The 19,891-nt window shown below is 41.6% G+C and overlaps 1 protein-coding gene across 1 annotated transcript in view; it reads left to right on the top strand.

The window, feature by feature from the left end:
- LOC125437001 (transducin-like enhancer protein 4) overlaps positions 1 to 14,197 on the top strand; it is a 35,954-nt gene extending 21,757 nt beyond the window's left edge. The window contains exon 5 of the mRNA XM_048504373.1: positions 14,192 to 14,197. Within this exon, the coding sequence (XP_048360330.1) occupies positions 14,192 to 14,197 (6 nt within the window). The remainder of the gene's footprint in view (positions 1 to 14,191) is intronic.
- Positions 14,198 to 19,891: the final 5,694 nt, after the last annotated feature.

Raw genomic sequence — 19,891 nt, 5'->3', positions numbered from 1 at the left:
AGCATGGTGCTCCAGATTTAAGTCTGCTGCTCTTAATCAGTACAACTCTCTGGCTCTTCCATCCCTTTCCCAAAGACAGAAGATCTAGAGTCCCTTTTTTCAACCTGTAAATTTCAAGAATCTTTGTCTAGATCTGTGTTGAAAGCCCCACCAAGAATAAGAAGGCAAGATGACAACAGCAGTATTGTACAAAAGAAAGAAATTGAGTGTCTATTCTTCTTGTGTTGGTGTAAGCAGTTTTGGCAAAACTGACCAGCAAAGTTATATGGGTACAAAAGGCAGTGCATGTCAGGCTTAAGTCAATCAAAGTCTACGCTGGAGTCTTGATCTGAGGGAAGGCATGAAGAGAACAAGGAACAATGGGAAGAAATTACTTAATTAGTTTTCTCAACACGTCTCCAATTTCCCTGCAGTACCATTCACTCTGTATGACAGCCTTCCCATTTCACAGTGCTCTCTTTGAAAGATGGCAGTGTATTAGCATGGGAGACAACTGAATGTGAGGGGCAGAGAGTCCACTACAGCAGCACCACTGTCTGCATTTTTTAAAAGAGAAAACGGAAAAAAGAGAGCTTGTGACACAGTACAAAGTAAGATTGCTACTCTTAAGAGAACACACAGATTTGGAAAAGCCAGTGAAACAAATGAGAGCCGGCATGGTGCAGTGGTTAAGATGTAGGACCTCCTCCAAACGTCTCATATCTTGAAAGTCCTATGGGGTTGCCATAAGTAAGTTGTGACTTAATGGCAAAAAGCCTCAAAAAACACCAAAAGTGAAACAAAGCTTTATGCATTTCTCTGACAGGTATTCAGAGCTGAGGGAACTGTGTTTTTAATGATCAGTTTTTAATGGAGGTGTCATATTTGTGGTATACCTCATTCACATATTTTAGCAGAATTAATAATTCTTATGTCCCGAGCTACTTCATAATGGTCTTAGATGAGTGTTGAGGGAACATTATGTTTGTTCTCCAGAGGAATGAGGTGGTAGAGCACTGTGATGATAACAGTGGATACCACTTCAAACTGCAAGTGAGTTTCCCCTACACAAATAATTCCCTGTAAGTTGGAGAACTGCGCAAGCATATGGAGGATATGTTCAGATTTTTTCCTTGACTTTTTTATTTGTACAAAAATTTTAAATGGGAGAGGATATAAAAATATAACCCCCTGCAGCCTGAATGGCAGAGCTTATCCTGTCCACTCAGAAGTTTTTTTATTAGATGTGTACATCTGTACTGAATTGAATTCTAATGGTAATACAGTGATGTGTGCCATTCAAGTCCCTGTCTCCTTAGTCAAAGCTATATAGTAGCAAACAGGAATTATACTAGCCTTCCACATAGAAATCCAAAGGACAAAATAAATAAATAAAATTGTGATCTGCCCTGGAGACTGTTGTATGCCCATCACTAAGCATAATTCAGAGGTGTAATGAAGCATTATAAAGTTGCTCATGTTAAAAAAAATAGAGAAACCATGGAATTAGTAATTTATAAATTTAGTAGCTAAAGAAGAAGAACTAAACAAGTTCCTGGACCATATCAATAAGATCCACCCAAACATCCAATTTACTATGGAAAAAGAAAATGAAGGAAAACTGCCATTTTTAGATGTTTTAGTCATCCGCAAACCAAACCAGCAATTGAGACACACAGTATACAGAAAACCTACGCACACAGACAGATATCTACACAGAAACTCCAATCACCATCCAGGGCAAAAAAGGAGCACCATAAAAACTTTGGTACATCGCGCAAACAGAATCTGTGAACCTCACCTCCTACAAGATGAATTGAATCACCTAAACAGGGCTCTACAGGCTAATGGTTACTCTAATACAGAAATCAGAAGGGCTGCAAGACCAAGAACAAGCCACATGAACAAAGATAAAGAGCCATCTAGAGGGAAAGTGTTTTTACCATACATCAAGGGAACCACTGATCGCATAGGAAAACTGATGAAGAAGCACAATCTACAAACAATCTACAGACCCACTAAGAAAATTCAACAGATGCTACGCTCAGCAAAGGATAAGAGGGATCCTTTAGCTACTGCAGGAGTCTATCGCATACCATGCAGCTGTGGACAAGTCTACATAGGAACCACCAAACGCAGCGCACAGACACGTATCAAAGAACACGAAAGGCACTGCAGACTATTTCAGCCAGAAAAATCAGCAATAGCAGAACACATGATAAACCAACCTGGACATAGAATATTATTTGAAAAAACAGAAATTCTGGACCACTACGTCAGACTACACAGAGAAGCAATTGAAATCCATAAGCACATGGACAATTTTAACAGGAAGGAAGAAACTATGAAAATGAACAGAACTTGGCTGCCAGTGTTGAAAAATACTAGAATCAAGACAGTGTCTAACCAGCTCCACACAAACACAGGATGACCATAGACAAAAGAAACAAAGGCCAGGATACTTCTATTCAGATGCTCACACCAGTGACCTTGCTATCTACAGTGTTACTCCCAGGCTATAGTCCTCATTGTTACTCATACTTCTATTCAGATGCCCTCAACTATTGACCTGGTTACCGCCTTTGTTACTCACAGACAAGGTTTCCCCACCCACCCTGGACACTCCAACAGATATATACTCCACTTGCTTTCCCAGATCCTCTGAAGATGCCAGCCACAGATGCAGGCGAAACGTCAGGAGAGAATGCTGCTAGAACACGGCCATACAGCCCGGAAACCACACAGCACCCTTAGTAGCTAAAAATTGCTATAATTAAGGGACAGTGTTTCATGGGAATCAACTTTGAGAGACTGAAAAATTACATAGAGAGGCCTCTACTGTTTAGCACCAAAACCCCTACATCATATATATTTTTAAAAAACCAAGTAAGCACAGTGATTAGGTTTTTATTTTAGTCTGTTGTCATCTATTGTCTCTTGATGCTTCCTGATTGGCTTTCACAAGTTTAACCAAAGTATCATCTTGGTTCTTCACTAACCACCACCTGTTTTGAATGTATTTTAATTATTCTGCTCTTCAGTCATAGAAGGACAATGACTAGATTCGTAGATTTTTTAAAAACAAACTTTTTGTGTCAAGTTGGCATTTCATAGAATCATAGAGTTGGAAGAGACCCTAAGGGCCATTAAGTCCAACCCCCTGCAATGCTGGAACACACAATCAAAGCACTCCTGACAGATGGTCATCCAGCCTCTGTTTAAAAACCTCCAAAGAAGGAGATTCCACCACACTCTGATGTAGTGCATTCCACTGTTGAACAGCCCTATTTTTGTTATTGCTTCTCTAAACATCTAAGCAAAGGAGTCAATCTGTGAGGCATGGGGATATTCCATCATGATGAAATATCTGATCAATCCTCGGAGGTTGGCTACTTGGGGTAGGCTTATGTGCCTCCCTTTTGGTCAGAGGGGCCTGCTTTGCCAAAATGGTGCAATCAGGGTTAGATTGGCCCTGTCTGGTTTCACTTCGGCAGTTTCCTTGAGTATCAGAGGCAATGGGGAAATGTGTACATTAGAGTCCCGACCAACAAATTTGAAAAGCAACTGCTTAGGAGTCCCATCCCATTCCCCTCCTGGTGCAATATCTGGAGCACTTGCTGTTCCTTTCTGAAGTAAACACATTTGTCTCTGGTTCCCTTCAGGTGTGGAATACAGGAGTTACCTCCCTTCTTTTTTTTTACTCGTGCTGGGTGACGCAAGTCCAGCTCAGTTTATCCATCCATACTAATTCCATTGGATGTGTAAGCTATATGGAACACTGCCAGGCAAGAATGGGAGATGACCCATTCCCAGATCTTGCACACCTCCTTGCATAGAGTCAGGGAGCCTGTGCCCCCATAGTGTCTGTGGCAATCAGAGCCTCTCTGTTCTGAAGCATGCCTGCAAAAGGTCCAGAGCATGTCTGATGGATCTGAGTTTGATTGTTGGAACCAGAGTCCCTGCACCAGAAACCCCTGGCAATGTATTCCCCCACCTTTCAGGGAAGCATCTGTAGTTACTAGTATGGAAGGATTGGGGGCGGCGTAGAGGTATACCCCCTGATAAATTGCTATTCACCTGTCACCACTGTAGTGATTTTAAGACATACTGGACAGACAACCTGCGCCATTGCATTAATCTACATTAATCCTGAATATCCTAATGAGCCAATTCTGTAAGGGCCGCATTGTAGTCTGGCAAAACACTCTATAGACATCGCTGAGACCATTAACCCAAGAAGCTTCTGGATAGAGACTGCTTTCTGAAAATGGTTCCTGTAAAATCTGGTTATCAGATTTGACTCTAGCCCTGATAATGGGGAGGATTGCTCAGCCAAGCTCTGAGTCTAGGGTGGTACCTACAAACTCCAGCCTGTGAGTGGGCTGTATTTTGGATTTGGCTATATTCACAATCAGGCCACAGGCCTGGAATGTGTACACTGCAGTAGGTAGCTGACTACAAAGGTTGTCTATCAAGTGGGAGACAGAGCCAATAATCCAAGTAAGAAAATATGATGCAGCTCTACAAGGATGGGTATTCAACCACCACTGTTATTACCTTAGTAAAAAATTTTGGGGCTGATGACAGACCAAATGGGAGAACATGGAACTAATAAACCAGGTTGTCCACAGCAAACCTGGGGTACTTGCTATAATGTTCATTAATGGCAATGTGAAAATAAGTGTCCTTAAGGTCTATGACCACAAAAAATCCCCTTTGTACAGAAGAGGTATTATGTCAGACATGGATAGCATGCTTAACTTTTTTGGGGAAATACATTTATTAAGACCCCTTAGGTCCAAAATGGGATATTGTCTGCTATCTTTCTTCTGAATGAGGAAATGACACCTCTGATGCCAAAGCAGCAGACTCTGGGGAAACTGGTTGTTCTTTAGAAGATAGAGGAGGCAGAGACAGGAACTCAAAGGAGTAACCCTTTTTAATAACAGACAAAACCCATTTGTCACAACAACACAATAACCAGTTATGAAAAAAAAAATAGAGCAACTGATTGTCAAACCCTAACTTGTGGTCAGGATAGGTAGAGGCCTCTAATTAGACTGAAGGCTTTTTTCCCACTGAAGCTATTACCATACTTACCCCTGCTCCGGGATGGTATTTGGGCTTGTTGTAATGGGGTAGACCTGGCCTAGACTGATTGCCGTGCTGCTGTTGACTCCCATACTGAGGATAATAATTATACTGGTACTGTTTTCCAGGATAATACCTAGAGGTAGAACCATACCTTGGATGGGATAAAGAGGAGCTCCCTTGGGCAGCCTGAGATATCCCCAGTGACTTGGTAGTGATTTTATCTTTCCACAGGTCACACAAGACATCATTGGTTGTTTCATGTAATAAGTGCTTGTGGTCAAAGGGGAAATTCTTGACCTAGCTTTTAACATCCTGCTGTAGGGCAGATGAGCACAGTCAGGCATGGCGGCACATTGTCACACTGGAGACTACCATCTTGGTGGAACCATCAGATACATGCTTTGCAGCATTATCTGGGACTTGACTAGCTTTCTGCCTGTAGGATGTGCAACTGCTCAGCCTCCCCCTAGGAACTGAAAAAGGATGGTTCCAATTGCTGGCACAAATAATACTGATAATACCTCATCATTGCAAGATAATATGCCACCATTGACCCTGCTGAATAAATATGGCACCCTACTTCCTTTCCTCCTTTTCAAGTGGGACCATAATTGATCCTGATTTGGATTTGGCCAATATTGCCTTAACAACCAGGGAGTTAGGTGATGGGTGATGGTAGAAATAGTCAGTCATCCGCATAAATATTGGATCGGTTTTTGGTCTTCCTGTTGGACAACTTCCCCTAATCACAAAGGCAATGCAATTGATGCATTTGACTGTCGGCAGTTTTACCTGTGAAGTGTTGATCTCCTCCACCACATCCAGTGTCTTTGGGCATCTCATGGATGAACTCCAGGTGAAGTGCCTTGGCCATACAGACATATGGATTGGGACTCCAAAGCTAAACACCATTTTACACTCCCCCAGGAGGAATCTCCGTCAGCATTTGTGTTGCCATCACAGTTGCCATTCCAAACCCTCTTTGTACTTCTGTTTGTAAGGGATCAATGGTGCAGACTGCAAGGATGGAAGGGAGCAGGCCTGATCAGGCACTGCACCTTGGGAGGACTGTGTCCTCTGTTTGAAGAGGGCCAGATCTTGTGCCATCAGCCACTGTTGTTCATCAGTGTATAAGGCATATAGTATATTGCCAGACCCAGGGGGCGGAGGCATGTATTCCTGCAGTTGAGAGAAACTGGGCTGGGAGCCCCAATCCATACTCTCCTCCTTCTGGGGAGTGTCATACAGTGAGTAAGAGTGACATGCTCTGAGATGCAGGCTTGCTTAGATTCCTGGTCTTTGTGGCACCACTACCAGCTCCAGAGGGCCGGTGGCAGTAGAGGTGGAAGGCTTGGTGTCCCCAATCTGGTTTGTTCCCGAAGCTTCTGGCTTTAGCATAGAGGGCTGCCTGAAGCTTCACAGCTCTCTTTTTTTGATCTTGGAGGAGAGGCGGCCACATGCTTTACATGAATCAGGCAGATGGCTTTCAGCCAGACAAACCACACACTTAGTGTGGCCATCCAATTGTGAGAGAGAGCTGCAAGAGCAGCATGCTTTAGCAAGCACCATTTTGCCTTGTGTGAGGTGGTGCACCAAGTTCTCCAAAGGAATAATGATTACTGAAAGAAATAAAAATGCAAAAACACAAACTGCACCAACTAAGTGAGAACTAAGTGAAAAGAAGCACTAGAAACACACTACTGCACACTAATTAATCAGGGAATAAGCTGTAAGTGGCTAGGCTCAGCTAACTCATTGAAACACAACCATTCCATGTGGCGGCGAAGAAAGTTCTGGAGGGAGAGAGTGCACCCCTCGTACCTGGTCACATACCCTGGGTGGGGAAAGCAAATAGTCCAGACTGTGACTAGGGGAGGGGAGCACTCACCCAATGGCAAAGAGCTTTTTTAAAAAAAATGCCAACTGAAATGCTCCATGGCACAAGTGCAGTCCCATGTGAGACTGTATAGAGGCCTCAACGATGAACAATAGAACCAAAGTTTCAAGGCATCAGGGTGCTTTAAGGCATCATAACTATATATAAAATTTATGACTCTTGCCCAAGAGTCTTCCTTTTAAAAAGTGTATTGCATCTTATTTTTCTAGAAAACAAGAGCTAAAGATTACTTACTAACCAGGTGTTTGGGAAATGTTGCATTTATATATCTGCATTGTTAGTTTTAGGACACACTTCTTTTTATATACAGAGGGCCGGGCCAAAAGGCTGTACTCAATTCTTCATAAAAGGGCTGATAAGTGACAGACAGGTGCACAGATAAACTTGGAATCAGTGGCAACAGTTCTGCATACAACACTATTTGGCACAAAGAACCACAGGCTTAACCTACCTGCATAGTTGTCCACTGTGACAATCAAGCAAGTGGGGAGACTTAAGTTCCTTGACCTACTTTTTTCATCAACTGGTGCTTTTGAAAGCCCCGTAGAAGCCGGTTGCCTTGGTTGCCAGCTTCTGCGGGGCTTTCAAAAGCGCCTTGCTCCCCAGCGATTGAGGTGCTTTTGAGAGGTGCTTTTGAGAGGTGAGGCGCTTTTGAGAGGTGCTTTTGAAAGCCCTGCAGAAGCCGGCAACCAAGGCAACCGGCTTCTGCGGAGCTTTCAAAGGAGGGGAATGCCCCAGAAGCCACTGCGCGAGGGGAGTGGCCTTTCTCAGAGGCCCTTTCCGGCTCAGTGGCAAGGTGAGGGGGGAAGGGGGAGGGTTAGCGGAAGAATGAGCAGCGCGGTTCTAAACAGGTCCTCTTAGGCCAGGGCCAGGTCTGTCATACGGGCCAGTCAGGGTCATCCGGCGGGCTGGATGTGGACAGCGGGCCGTATAATGCCCAGGTCTACCCTAGGGTATATTTACACTATCTGTTTTCTCAAGTGATGACCCCATAACTAGTGTCAAACTCTAGATTAAGATGTTATCATCTGTTAAGACAGTATTGAAAAAGCACTGGGTATTTAGAGGTCTACTGTTTGGTTCAGGATAACAACTTCAGGTATTCTTGGTCAGAAAGAGGCTTGAGTTTGCAGAAGTATGGATGAGGCACACTAGTGTGACTTAGAATAAAAAATGGATCAGAATAGATTTCAAAATAATTTCCATGTTACATGAATGGTTTTCTTTCCAGGTGTTCTTACGAGACTGATTTCACAATGTTTTCTTCCATGTTTCTGATTGATATTGACAGTATACTTCCCTTAAAGGCAAAGCATGTATGTGACTGAAGAATAGAACATATATTGTAATATGTTTAATTACCAATAAACACTTATCAGATTAGTCTGGCCAAGTAGTGATGGTTGACATGGACACCCTCACCCAACCTGTAACCATTTGAACATCCAAACACTCAATTTGCATGTGGAAATACTGCATACGCATGTAAACTCACATATGTAAACTCCCCTTCCTCATTAGTTTTTTCACCTTTCACAGTTCTTTACTTTATGGAGTAGTTCTCTAAACAGAAGACAGGTCCCCTTCAAATCTTGTCAATTCTGTAAACAGTTTTTCACAGCATAACTTCTGGCTGGGGTTGATAGGAATAGCAGAGGGGTTTTTTTTACCTTTTCTTTTTTGCAGTCTCCCTAATTCATTAGAAGGCTATCAACCTAGTAATTTCTAGAATGCAACAACAATGGCTACTGGTTGCTTTCTACTGTGTATTCAAATACACTTGAAATTCTGTTCACTTTTAAATCAGAAACAAATCAATGTGACCGAATGTCATTTATTTGAGTGAAAATGACCATTGCAAGTGGGTTGAGTTCAACTTCAACTATATCATTCAGGAATTGCTGCAGCACTTGTAAGAAAATAATCAGAGGCATAGCTGGGCCAAACTGCACCCGGTGCACAGTCTATATTTTCCACCCCCCATGGTCCCCCCGCGGCACCCCCCTTCCCACACTTACCTTAGTTCCTTTCCTTTTCCTAGAACTTTTCCAGGCTGAACAAAAGGCCTATTCACAGTTCAGGCTCAAAAACGGCCTGATGGGAACTATACTTCTCAGGAGACCTTGTGAGCCGTAAGGTCTCCTGGGAACTGTAGTTCCTCAGGCCGTTTTTAGCCTGTACTGTGAACAGGCCTTTTTTTTAGCCTGAAAAAGTTCTAGGAAAAGGAAAGGAACTAAGGTAAGTGTGGGAAGGGGGGTGGGGGTGCCACAAGGGGGCGTTGTGGGGGAAGGGGGAGGGGCTTGAGGTGATTTTCTGCCCCCCAGTATTGCATGCAGTGCACGGCGCATCCCCCACCCTCTTGTATCTCCGCCACTGAAAATGATATAATAATTGAAAATAAAATGTATTATGTCATTTAGTTGAGGGGATATAGCTTCCTTTGGAAGTTGCAGCTAGATAAAAGCAGCATGGATAAACTAGAGGTGTCCATGGTTTTTTTCCCCCAAGGTGCTAATTGATGTGGGACTCTGTGCAATGAAGCATCATGACATCATTACACATTGATCATACAACATTACTCCCCAGCAATAAGGAAATATTGACTGACCAATCTTTTATAATATGTAAAAAGATGGTCTGAGTACTACGCATGGTGTAGTGTATTCTAACACTGAAACTGCTGTATAACGTAGGCTGTATTTTGTGGAACCTGGGTGTAGCTTATAAAAACTTAATATAGATGACAGTAGTGTAGATGGTGCAGAGCAAAATCTGGCAAGAACTCTCACCACTTTTTGGTGCTTTTAATAACTACAAAATGCTTTTAGGATATATATATTTCCTATTTCCTTTTCCTTGAAGGAATAACCTCTCACTTATTCTGGTTCCCACCTGTAAGACACCTTCTTTAATGTCTTCCAGGCTTTCCTCCTGGCAGTCCTGGCAGTCTGTATCCAGGAAAACTGTAACTGATTTGCACAGTGCTGGCTGTTTGGTTGGGCCCAGTTGTGAGGTGGAAAACCTGAAAGGACTTGCAAAGGGCACCTTAGTATCTCCTGTATCCCCTACTAACAATCCTCTTGGCAACTACCTTTGCTTGTTTCCTTTTCTCCTTCCCAACCATCCACCAACCCAACTTGTATTTCTCCCCCATCATCAGTTATATTTACTATTTATTACTATATATCTTATTATTTTCCACCATGAGGACACAAAGCAGTTTACATCATTCTTCTTTACTCCACTTTATCTTCGCAGTAGCCCGGAGAATGTGTAACTGGCTCAAGGTCATCCAAGGAACTCCATGGTAAAGTGGTGATTTGAAGCTAGGTCTCCCAGATTCTTGTCTGAAACTCTAACCATGGCATCACAGTAGAGGCAGAGCGAGTGGCAACTTTCCCTGGGGCACATGTTCGCCCTGCACCCGTGCTGCGGAGGTGCCCACCCCCGCCCAACCCTGGAATGCCCCCACCACACCCCCTCCGCAGTCTGGCCATGCCTCCACTCCACTGCGGCTCTGCCCGGGGCGTCACACCCCACCCCATCCTGTTGGCGCTATGCCTCTGCATCACAATGGATATTGTCGGATGCCTGCTTTTAAATAGTAACAAACAGCCACCCTGGGTGAGTTATGTAAGTCAGAAGGTATCATTTTTCATCATGAGGCCTAATTCTCATAAGTCCTCCTTCAAAGGTCACAACAGCTCTGGAAAGGGCCCTGCTATTTTACTTCTGCCTCCTACTGTCAGAAACCAGGGTTTGAAGACTAGCAATACTATCAATACCCAATGAGGAATTTTTTTTCTTAAAGCTGCAGACTCTGCTTTTGTTATTTTGGGAGATTCTAAAAACCGATATGTATTTTAAAGATTTCAGATTTTTCTGCAAACCTGTGACTTTTCTCAGGTTTGTTGAAAAATCTGCCTTGTAAGGCCATGGCGTTAGTCTCTGATTATAAGTATCAGTGCAATGCATCATTTTGAAAATTATATACATTAATTATGAGCGTAAGCCTGACATAACTTACTTTTCTCACATGTCACAAAATTTATTCCTACCTGGGTTCTGGCAAACTTTAGTCTAATGTTACATATCAACCAGTTACATTTAGTTTGCAAACCAAGATTTATTCCTGGGTTGCAGGGTGAGCACAAACTTTAGCTTGTCATTTCAAACTATCAGGATTTTAACTGATGCTGTCTTGCTATAAATCAACTGTTATAATCCTTTGGTTTTCTTAATAAGTATGTTCAGTTTTAAATACAATTATATAAGAGTAACATTCACTATAAGACGGCACAGATAATTCAGTTCAATTTACCTGTAAATCATGGCAAAACAAGCCAGTTATGCTAAAGGAGAAAGTACAGCAGGAAATATATTGGAGGAATTCTTAAAGAAAGGCATTGTAAATAGGGTAATGCAGTTTTCAGAATAGATCAACTTTCTCTGCTTATTAAACATCATCATGTTGGATTGTCCAAGTGGATATCATTTTATCAAATTGTATATATATGTAGAACAATCAGGGAGGTTTCTGATTTCCAATGACTTGACAGACTGCTTGACTTCTAAAAAGCTTCTCATCAGCCAAAATTGTTGGGGTTTGGTGAGAGCTGAAATAAACATAAAACAACCCAACATTACATGAATAAAAGAAAACAGACAGACCATTCCAAAATCATATTTCTATGGAGTCATCTTGCCAAAGGCCGTAAACAGTCCTGCAGCAAATATGCTGGAGACTTTAAAAGTGATCATAGTGTTTTGTAATGGTTGAACCCAGTCTCTTGAGTCAGCATAGTGCAGTGGTTAAGAGCCGTGGACTTTAATACGATGAACTAGGTTTGATTCTCCATTTCACCCAGTGAATCCTGTTGGGTGACCTTGGGATAGTCACAGTTTTCTTAGAACCCTCTCAGCAATTCCTAACTCGCAAGCTGCCTGTTGAGGGGAGAGAAAAGGAAGTTAATTATAAGTTGCTTTGAGACTCTTTAAGGTAGAAAAATGTGGGGTGTAAAAATCATCTGTTCTCTTCTTTGCAGGCTTTTCTTGCTTCAGAGGGGCTGGCAGCTCTGCTCTAATTAGTGAAACAGTTGGATGAGCTTTAAAGTACATGGGTGTTCATCATTTTTTCTTCTGTTTTCCACATTATTGGTTAAAAGACCTGGAATTTTTTTGGAAAAAGCAGTAAAAGCTGAACCCCTATATTAGTATTGGTTTTTTTCCCAGGCTTTTTCCAGGTTGTTGTTTTTTTTTTTGTAATTTTTCGGTCCTTTTAAACCTGATTCTGAAAATTCTGTCACAGAGCTGAGCCAAACAAACATTGGGCTGTGCCTCAGCACTTTCGAAGTCCAAGTGGACTCCAGAGGCAGTGGTGCTAAGCTGAATCCTGGGTCTGGCCAGGACAAGCCCACTGTTTAGCTCTCTGTTGCCTACCATAAGCAAGCCTGTGTGGACTTTGGAGGAAGCATTCCGCAGGTAAGTGAGGAAGATGGCTTCTCCCATTTTTTAAATGGCAGTGGGACCAAAGTGGCCTGAAAAATTTGGAATTTTTGGGGATTTGCTTTTCAGTTGCCTTACATTACCACCATTTTTTAAAAACTGAAAATAAACCCCAAAAAGCTGAAATGTCTTTTTGCGGTTTATTTTCGGTTTGGCTTTTTCAGATGCACTAACCATATCTGCTCTTCAAATAATTGCCTGTTGTTGACTAATTCTGTCTGGGGCTGAAGAGAAGGTGCAGGAAGAAACAGAAGAGAACTAGTCATGGGGAAGTGTATGTGAGCCAGCCAGCATGACTTCTATGATTAAAGAGTATTTGCATGCACTGAAGGCAAGCATTGCTATGCATTGTGCTTCAGTACATAACCTTGTTTCAGCCACTGGTCAGTCTAGTTTTTGCCTAGTGTACTAGTTTCTGTTATCCAGGATATTTGGATGGGCTAAACTAGCCCTATTTCAGAAACTAAGCCCTGTTTAGTATTTGAATGGAAGATTGCCAGGGAGTATCTAAACAGAGACAGGCAATGACAAACCCTACAGGGTCAGTGTATTATCAAAGGCTTTCATGGCTGGAATCACTGGGGTGTTGTGTGGTTTCCAGGCTGTGTGGCCTTGTTCTAGTAGCATTTTCTCCTGATGTTTCGTCTGCATCTGCGGCTGGCATCTTCAGAGGATGCCAGCCACAGATGCAGGTGAAACTTCAGGAGAAAATGCTGCTAGAACATGGCCATACAGCCTGGAAACCACACAACACCCTACTGGGTCAGTTGTGACTTGATGACTCTTTATATCACCAATTTCAATAAATACAAGTTGTTGACTTAGTACTTGTTTACATATGGTGAACATAAAGAATGCATGAGGAACTTGGCTAAATGTGACGTGGGTCTGTGGGGTGGCTGAAAATGTAATGGTAGGCCATACTGCAATTTCATGTTACATTTCTAACTATTTTGATGCTGGATAATGTGCTGTGACATTTGAGATCAGAATACTATGGTGTGTTCTCCTAAGTATTGTAGTATACATAAGTATGGAGCTACTTAAAGGGGGAACATGTAAAAAACTAAAATTCTATTTTAAATAATGGAAAGAACCTCTGTTCTCTGGGTCATCAACCCATTGATTTTGTGCAAGGGGAGATGCTTGCTTTTTAAGTATTAGGGCAAAAGAGCAGCAGGCATGCCAGTGTTCGTTAATGTATTTAACAAAGTATGGCAGCAGAGGCAATCTTTTTTAGATTTTGGCATGAACAATCACCATTTTATCAGCCATTAATGCTCTTTTGGAACATTGTGCTGCATCCGCAGGCCATAATTTAGCATCTGTTTATCAGGAGCATTCATAAAGCACTGCATAGTCTTCTGTAATATTCAGTCACCCTAACCTTAGCATTTTCAGAATCCATGCTTCTTTTAAATGGAAGATCTGTGAATGTAGTTGCTCAGGGATGCGTGACCCACATAACCTATAAATTTGATTGGAAGTTACATTGCCAGCATAGGCTGATGGATAGCAGATTAGAACCCTGATTAACCATGTGATTCACAGGCTGGGAATATATATTGTCTAAGCAAGATTCATCAGATGCAATCAGAATTTCAAGTGGTCAGATGAAATTCAAATGTGCCGTGTGGCTTTTCTTCTTGTGCTTTTCTTCATAGGTTGCCTTTCTTCCTCCCCCTTTCTCTCCCCCTCCCCATTCCCCATTTTCAGTGCTGAAAAATACTTCTTTGATGAATCTGCTCCTCACCCTAAAGCTGTCTGTCTGTTCTTCATCAGAAAGCAGGTCGCAGTTCAGTGAGCAGAAGAAAAGATTTTAATAGAAGCTGTGCCAAGGGCTGTAATGCATCATTTTAGGGCCCTAATTACATTACAATGACAAATATCAATGGTGACAACAGCAATAACCTACATCCTTTAATGGCTATGCTGGAAAAGGAGTTTGGGCTCGGTGCCATTAGATTAGACTCAGTTTCAAAACAGAGGCCATTAGAAGTGTGTGTCCACAGTATTATTGGCCGATAACTGAAGCCCACTGGAAAGCCCTGTAAATAAATGCCTCTCTAAAGCATGCCCCCATGGGACAAAAGGAGCAAAATTAGATGACCAGGGAAACAGCAGTGTTTCCGAGGCAACTTTAGCTTTCAAAGTGAAGAATTAGCTATTTAATTTTGTGAAATCCTTGTTCTTCCCCCTCCCTCTGCCTCTTTCTCTGTTTCCTGATGCCAATTAGAGGGATCATAAAAAACCTCTATTGGCAAAGCATCTGAATGATGAAAAAGACCCATCTTAAGCAAAAGTAGGTCCCTGAAATGCTCTTGCAATGTAGAAGGTTTTAAAAAATCTATGTAAAGACGTTTGTACCCAGAGCTGTTGAATGGGATTCTCTGATCCTGTCTCCCAGTTTCAGTCATAGCTATTAATGCACATGTACACACGTGCAATTCTGCATTCAGAATGAATTATATAAAATAATTTCATATAGTTTAATTTCCATGAGTTAATTTATCAGGGTTTTTTTTGGTTCATTCAGTGAGGTAACAGTGCATAGGTTTTCATAATGGAGAATTCTGTGTGCAGGAGCTGTGTAGAAGTTCCTGTTTTCTTCCCTGACTTAAAACTATCGCACTCAGCAGTTCCCAGATGGTGAGATCAGAGGAGCTAATAATTGATTATGATTTTCCCAGTAATCATTATTGGGGTATTGTTGAACAGACTTGATGGAAGATATTTTCTTGGTGAACAGTTGAGACAGATATGTGGGTTTCTAATAGAAACAAGAGAGCCACCTAAATTTCTACTAGTAAGAATATGTTCAGCTCTTTGATTAGTTGATTTGAAGTTCACTAGTATCTAGTTTATGGTTCTCCTGAAGGTTTGAACATTCCCTGCGGAATATATTCTTGTTCAAACCTTCAGGTTTGAATGTTCAAACCTTCAAGAGAACCATAAACTAGATACTAGTAGGAGCAGGCTGGTTGTTATTTGTCCCTTCCACCTTATGTGTGTGTATATACTGTCACTAAATAAGCTGTGGTTATGAGGCTCCATCCTCAGACCTCCAAAATATCACTTGTCTTGACCAACACTGGGTATTTATACCCAAAATGTTGTCTGCTTTGTTTGATTGGTTTTAAGTAATATTTCTATACTGCCTCTTCAGATTCCAAATCAAGGCAGCTTACAGTTAAAATCCTAAATTATCAATAGGAAATCAAAACATTAACTCAACCCCAGGAAATAACTAGCATAAACCAGATCTTAGACCAGAAGCAGACTTCTGATTTCAAGTGCTGGATATGAGTCCTGCCCATTCTAAAAGACCAAGAGTTGTAAGACTCCATTCCAATGCCAGTGGAGCCGAAGGTAGTTTTGGTGGCTGACTGAAGGGCTGTCATGCAGCACATGTTTGGCATTTAAAAGGACTTAATGTGGATTTTTAGTGGGAGAGTTCAAGGCATGTCACAACTCAAATTGCCTTAGCAGTAATTACAGTACAGCAGAACATCCACACCTCTAAACTGCAGATGTGTAGTGATTCCGTCATCCTTGTTATTAGGATGTGAAAAAATGATTGAGGAATTGTTTCAACAAGCCTGTGACCAAGAATAATTTGTATACCACTAATAATAGCTTTGTGCAGATAGTACGCACAGAACAAAATGAAGGGTTCTTTTGTGCCTGGAGAGTTGTATGATTTCTTTTGGGGTTGATCCCTTTACAGTATGCATATGCCAGGGCATTTGGATGTTTCAGTTTCAGGGCTGTATTTTTTTCTGGGTGAGGCTGCTTTTTTGCATGGAAGGGAGGTATCTCGACTTCTCCCTTTGTACTAGCCTCCTCCTTGTATAATCCTCTGGTTTAGCAGATGGCAGGTTATGGCATGTTTGGGGTGAACATGCAGAACAACCTGCTTATTTGCAATAAACGTTTATTTGATGGTTAAGATAAATATTTGGCTTTGAGGGAAGTATTTAGACAGGCTTCTGGGTGGCCAGCCTGAAATATTTTGAAAACAACGAGTCAGCCACCCTGAAATAATCATGAGAATTTTAACATAAAAGAAGCCTTCCTTTTGTGTGTGTGTGTGTGTGTGTGTGTTTCCTAACATTTAGTACTCTTTCCATTTTTCTTCTCACCTAGAAGAAATTTAGCAAAAACAAAACAAAATCTTGCTTAAGATGATTGGCTTTTGAAATTCCAAGTTCCCATGTTTAGCATCTAAATTGTTCAGATGTTTTGAGAGATTGTGCCTGTTTCATTGCAAAAGAAGGAATATGTCAGCTTGTGGGGATTTTGTTCACAGAATGAACAGTGTGAGATGATTATTAAATAGTAGATGTGTTGACAATTACCGAGTAGTGGTCATTTTTGCCCAATAGAAGCAAAATTGTTATCAGTAAGAGTATATTCTGACAGTTGTAATGTAAGGTGCTGAGACCTTGTTAATAGTGATACTTCATAGCAATACATGAAATAATATGTTTAAACAAGGACATTACCCTTCTTCACACACTCCATTTTCTGTCAAGTTGAGCATTTGGTGACCAATCCCTGCATGAGTGAATAGTTTGCAATTCAAAATGAATGGTCACTTGAATGCATTTCTGCCAATGCAGTTGGCAGCATTCATCCTCACCTAGGCAGTCACATGGCTGGTAACTGCTGGTGGAGCATACCCAGAATTACTGGATTGCCGGGACTGATGGGGGTTGTAGTTTTCTCAGCCTTCCAATTTACTGAAAAAACAGCTCCCATAAGTTTTGGCATAGTCTTGCTGGTGTTAAGGCTAACAGTATGAATATCTTTCTCGAAGTAGCAATGGGGAAATAACTCAGCTTGGCAGTGTTTTGGGGAGAGCAACATTTTAAACTTGATTTGGACTCCTCCCAGGTTACTTCATGGTAGGACTCCAGGGAACCTGCATGGCTCTCCAGGATAAATTCAGGAACATACAACCCCATCCAGCCTCAAAGTCAGCAATGGCCAATTCTGGCAACATGCTGGTAGGGGCTGGATGGGAATTGTAGTTCCTTTGGAACATCTGGAGAGCCGCAGGTTCCCACTTCCCCAGCTCGAGATGGACAGCCTCAGTTACTTTCCTTATATGCCTTCAGTATAATTTCACTTGAGCCTTCCTCATTGTTAAAGCTAAGTTAGTTTTTTTTCAAAAAAAGCTCTCAAGCTGCCAAGGCTCCTTCCAAGACATGCAGACATAAAAGCTATCTTTCAAACTGGCTTCTCACCGCCTTTGAAGCCAAAAGGAATAGCAAAAATCCACTCTGCAAACAGTTGTGAAAGTGCTAATTTGAAAACGCATTGTATCTCCTGCATGCGCGGAAGGGGCCTTAGCTTCAGTGCAGGAGCTTTGGGAAGAAAACAACTTAAGCCTTGGCAATGCTGAGAAGAGGCTAGGCGGAAATCTTGAGACTCAATGAGTATATGGGGAAATTGGCAAGGAGCTGCCTCCACAGAGTAAACACACAAGGGAGTCCAAATCAAGTTTTTTTTAAAAATGTTTATATAAATTTTGGTTTCAAAACACACATACAGTAAGATATGGGAGGTACACATACACACAAAGTTCCTTAGAGATATAAAAAGGTGAGAAAAAATAGGTTTGGATGATAGAAAAGGGAATTGGGAGGCAGTGGTGGGCTGCATACATTACCTAATGGTTCCAATGCAGCAAACGTAGTAGAAGCTCAGGGACCTCTATGCCACCACAGAGATCCTGTAGAAGGACGATATCAAAAGTGGTCTCGCACTCAACTTGGACTCAAAGGGGAGGTTCAGGTTAGAAATGAGCAAATAGCTTAAGGTGAGCAGGGCTTTTATAGGATGGATCACTGGTTTCCATGGGAAAAAGAGACCCTTTGCATTAGGGTTTCATTTCTTGCAGCTGTCCTGGGATTGCAGGGGCTGAGCTAATTAGCAGCTCCTATCGCCCTAGACCCAGGGATTGGTGGTAGCCAATTGTTCTCTCTTGATTACATTAGAAACACCTTGAATAGGTGGCCGGCAGAGTGAGTCTCTGGCTATTGTAATTTCTAGCTGAGGGGCAGCTTAGACATTACATCGGTGGGATGGGAGTTTTGTAGGAAACAGCTGAAGGGAAGGAAGGCTACGGGCATCTCAATCTCAAGGGATAGTTCACATTTACAACATTATCAACTGTAGCTCTGGCTTGGGTGTGGACATCAAGGAGCAAATGAGTAGATTTGTTTTCTACTGACTGTTTGCCATGTCTTAGGCTTGCTTTTAGCCTATTTTATCCTGCGCCACACCATATATCTGTTAACATTAATATATCAGAAATATATCTCACATATACATATTGTATTCATAAATATCCCAGCTTGGATGCGTGTTTTGAGATGTGGGGTGGAAGAGGAGCATAACACTGGGAAAGATTGGGAAGAATAATATACAGGAAAAAGAGCTTTTGATCTGAGCTTTGTCCTTTGATTTAAAAAGCCATTCTGTAATAAAATTATTTTCTACCCCTTGGTAAAGGTATCATTGTAGTTTAGTGGGGGGGGGGGGATTGAACACTTGTTTGTGTGCATGCTTGTATTTTGCAAACTTCCCACTGAAAACTCAGTGTCCACTGAATATGTGCAAGTGTCTGACAGGGATATGCATAAAAATGAGTGCAGATATATGTTGAGAACAGAGTTGCTCGACTTATCTGTCTGTAAATCAGTATTATGAAGGTTTGTCACCAGTAAAATGTATGTATCATTGTCAGAATGATAAATACTGTGGTTAAAGTGAAAATACACATGTCATGGTGGTTTCTGTGAGGTAGAAGCAGAAGCGATGAATCCTGTGTATTCAGCTCTACACATCACAAGGTAAAATAGAGGAAGAAGTGCAGGAATATGGAGTGACATGGTTATTTAATTATAGTGATCAGCACCCAAACTTGTGTGTCTCTGTTGTCCAGTCTCAGACAAATTTAGATTCAAAGATGAAGCTGTATTTGGCCCCCTGCTGGACTTAAAATTCCATATTGGAAACTAATGATGCATGAAGTATACAGACAATTCAGAGGAACTTTCACTGACAGTTCTGTTATTTTTTTCCTGACTAAGACTTATCAGGTTACTTCCTGTAGCTGCTCTAAAAGACTAACTTTGCAATAGATCAGCATCTTTTCAAAACTCTTGTTGTGCTTAACTGCAGACACTGATAAGAAACCTTTAGCTTTTCACCAGGTGATATAACTTTCTCGTTAATGAATTCTTTTAGTTATGCTTAGGAAACCTAAAGATGTTGAAGAAATATGCATTTTTCTTTAAAAGGGTATTTGTATAGTTGGAACAGACATTCATTTATGGTGCCATCATAAGCAGAGTTACACCTTTATGAACCCATTGGTTTCACTGAAAAGTTGTAGTAGATGAAGGA

This window comes from Sphaerodactylus townsendi, linkage group LG07, assembly GCF_021028975.2.
Source record: "Sphaerodactylus townsendi isolate TG3544 linkage group LG07, MPM_Stown_v2.3, whole genome shotgun sequence".
NCBI classification, from domain to species: Eukaryota; Metazoa; Chordata; class Lepidosauria; order Squamata; family Sphaerodactylidae; genus Sphaerodactylus; species Sphaerodactylus townsendi.
The sequence above is the reverse complement of the archived record's forward strand: the minus strand, read 5'-3'. Positions and strand labels throughout refer to the sequence as shown.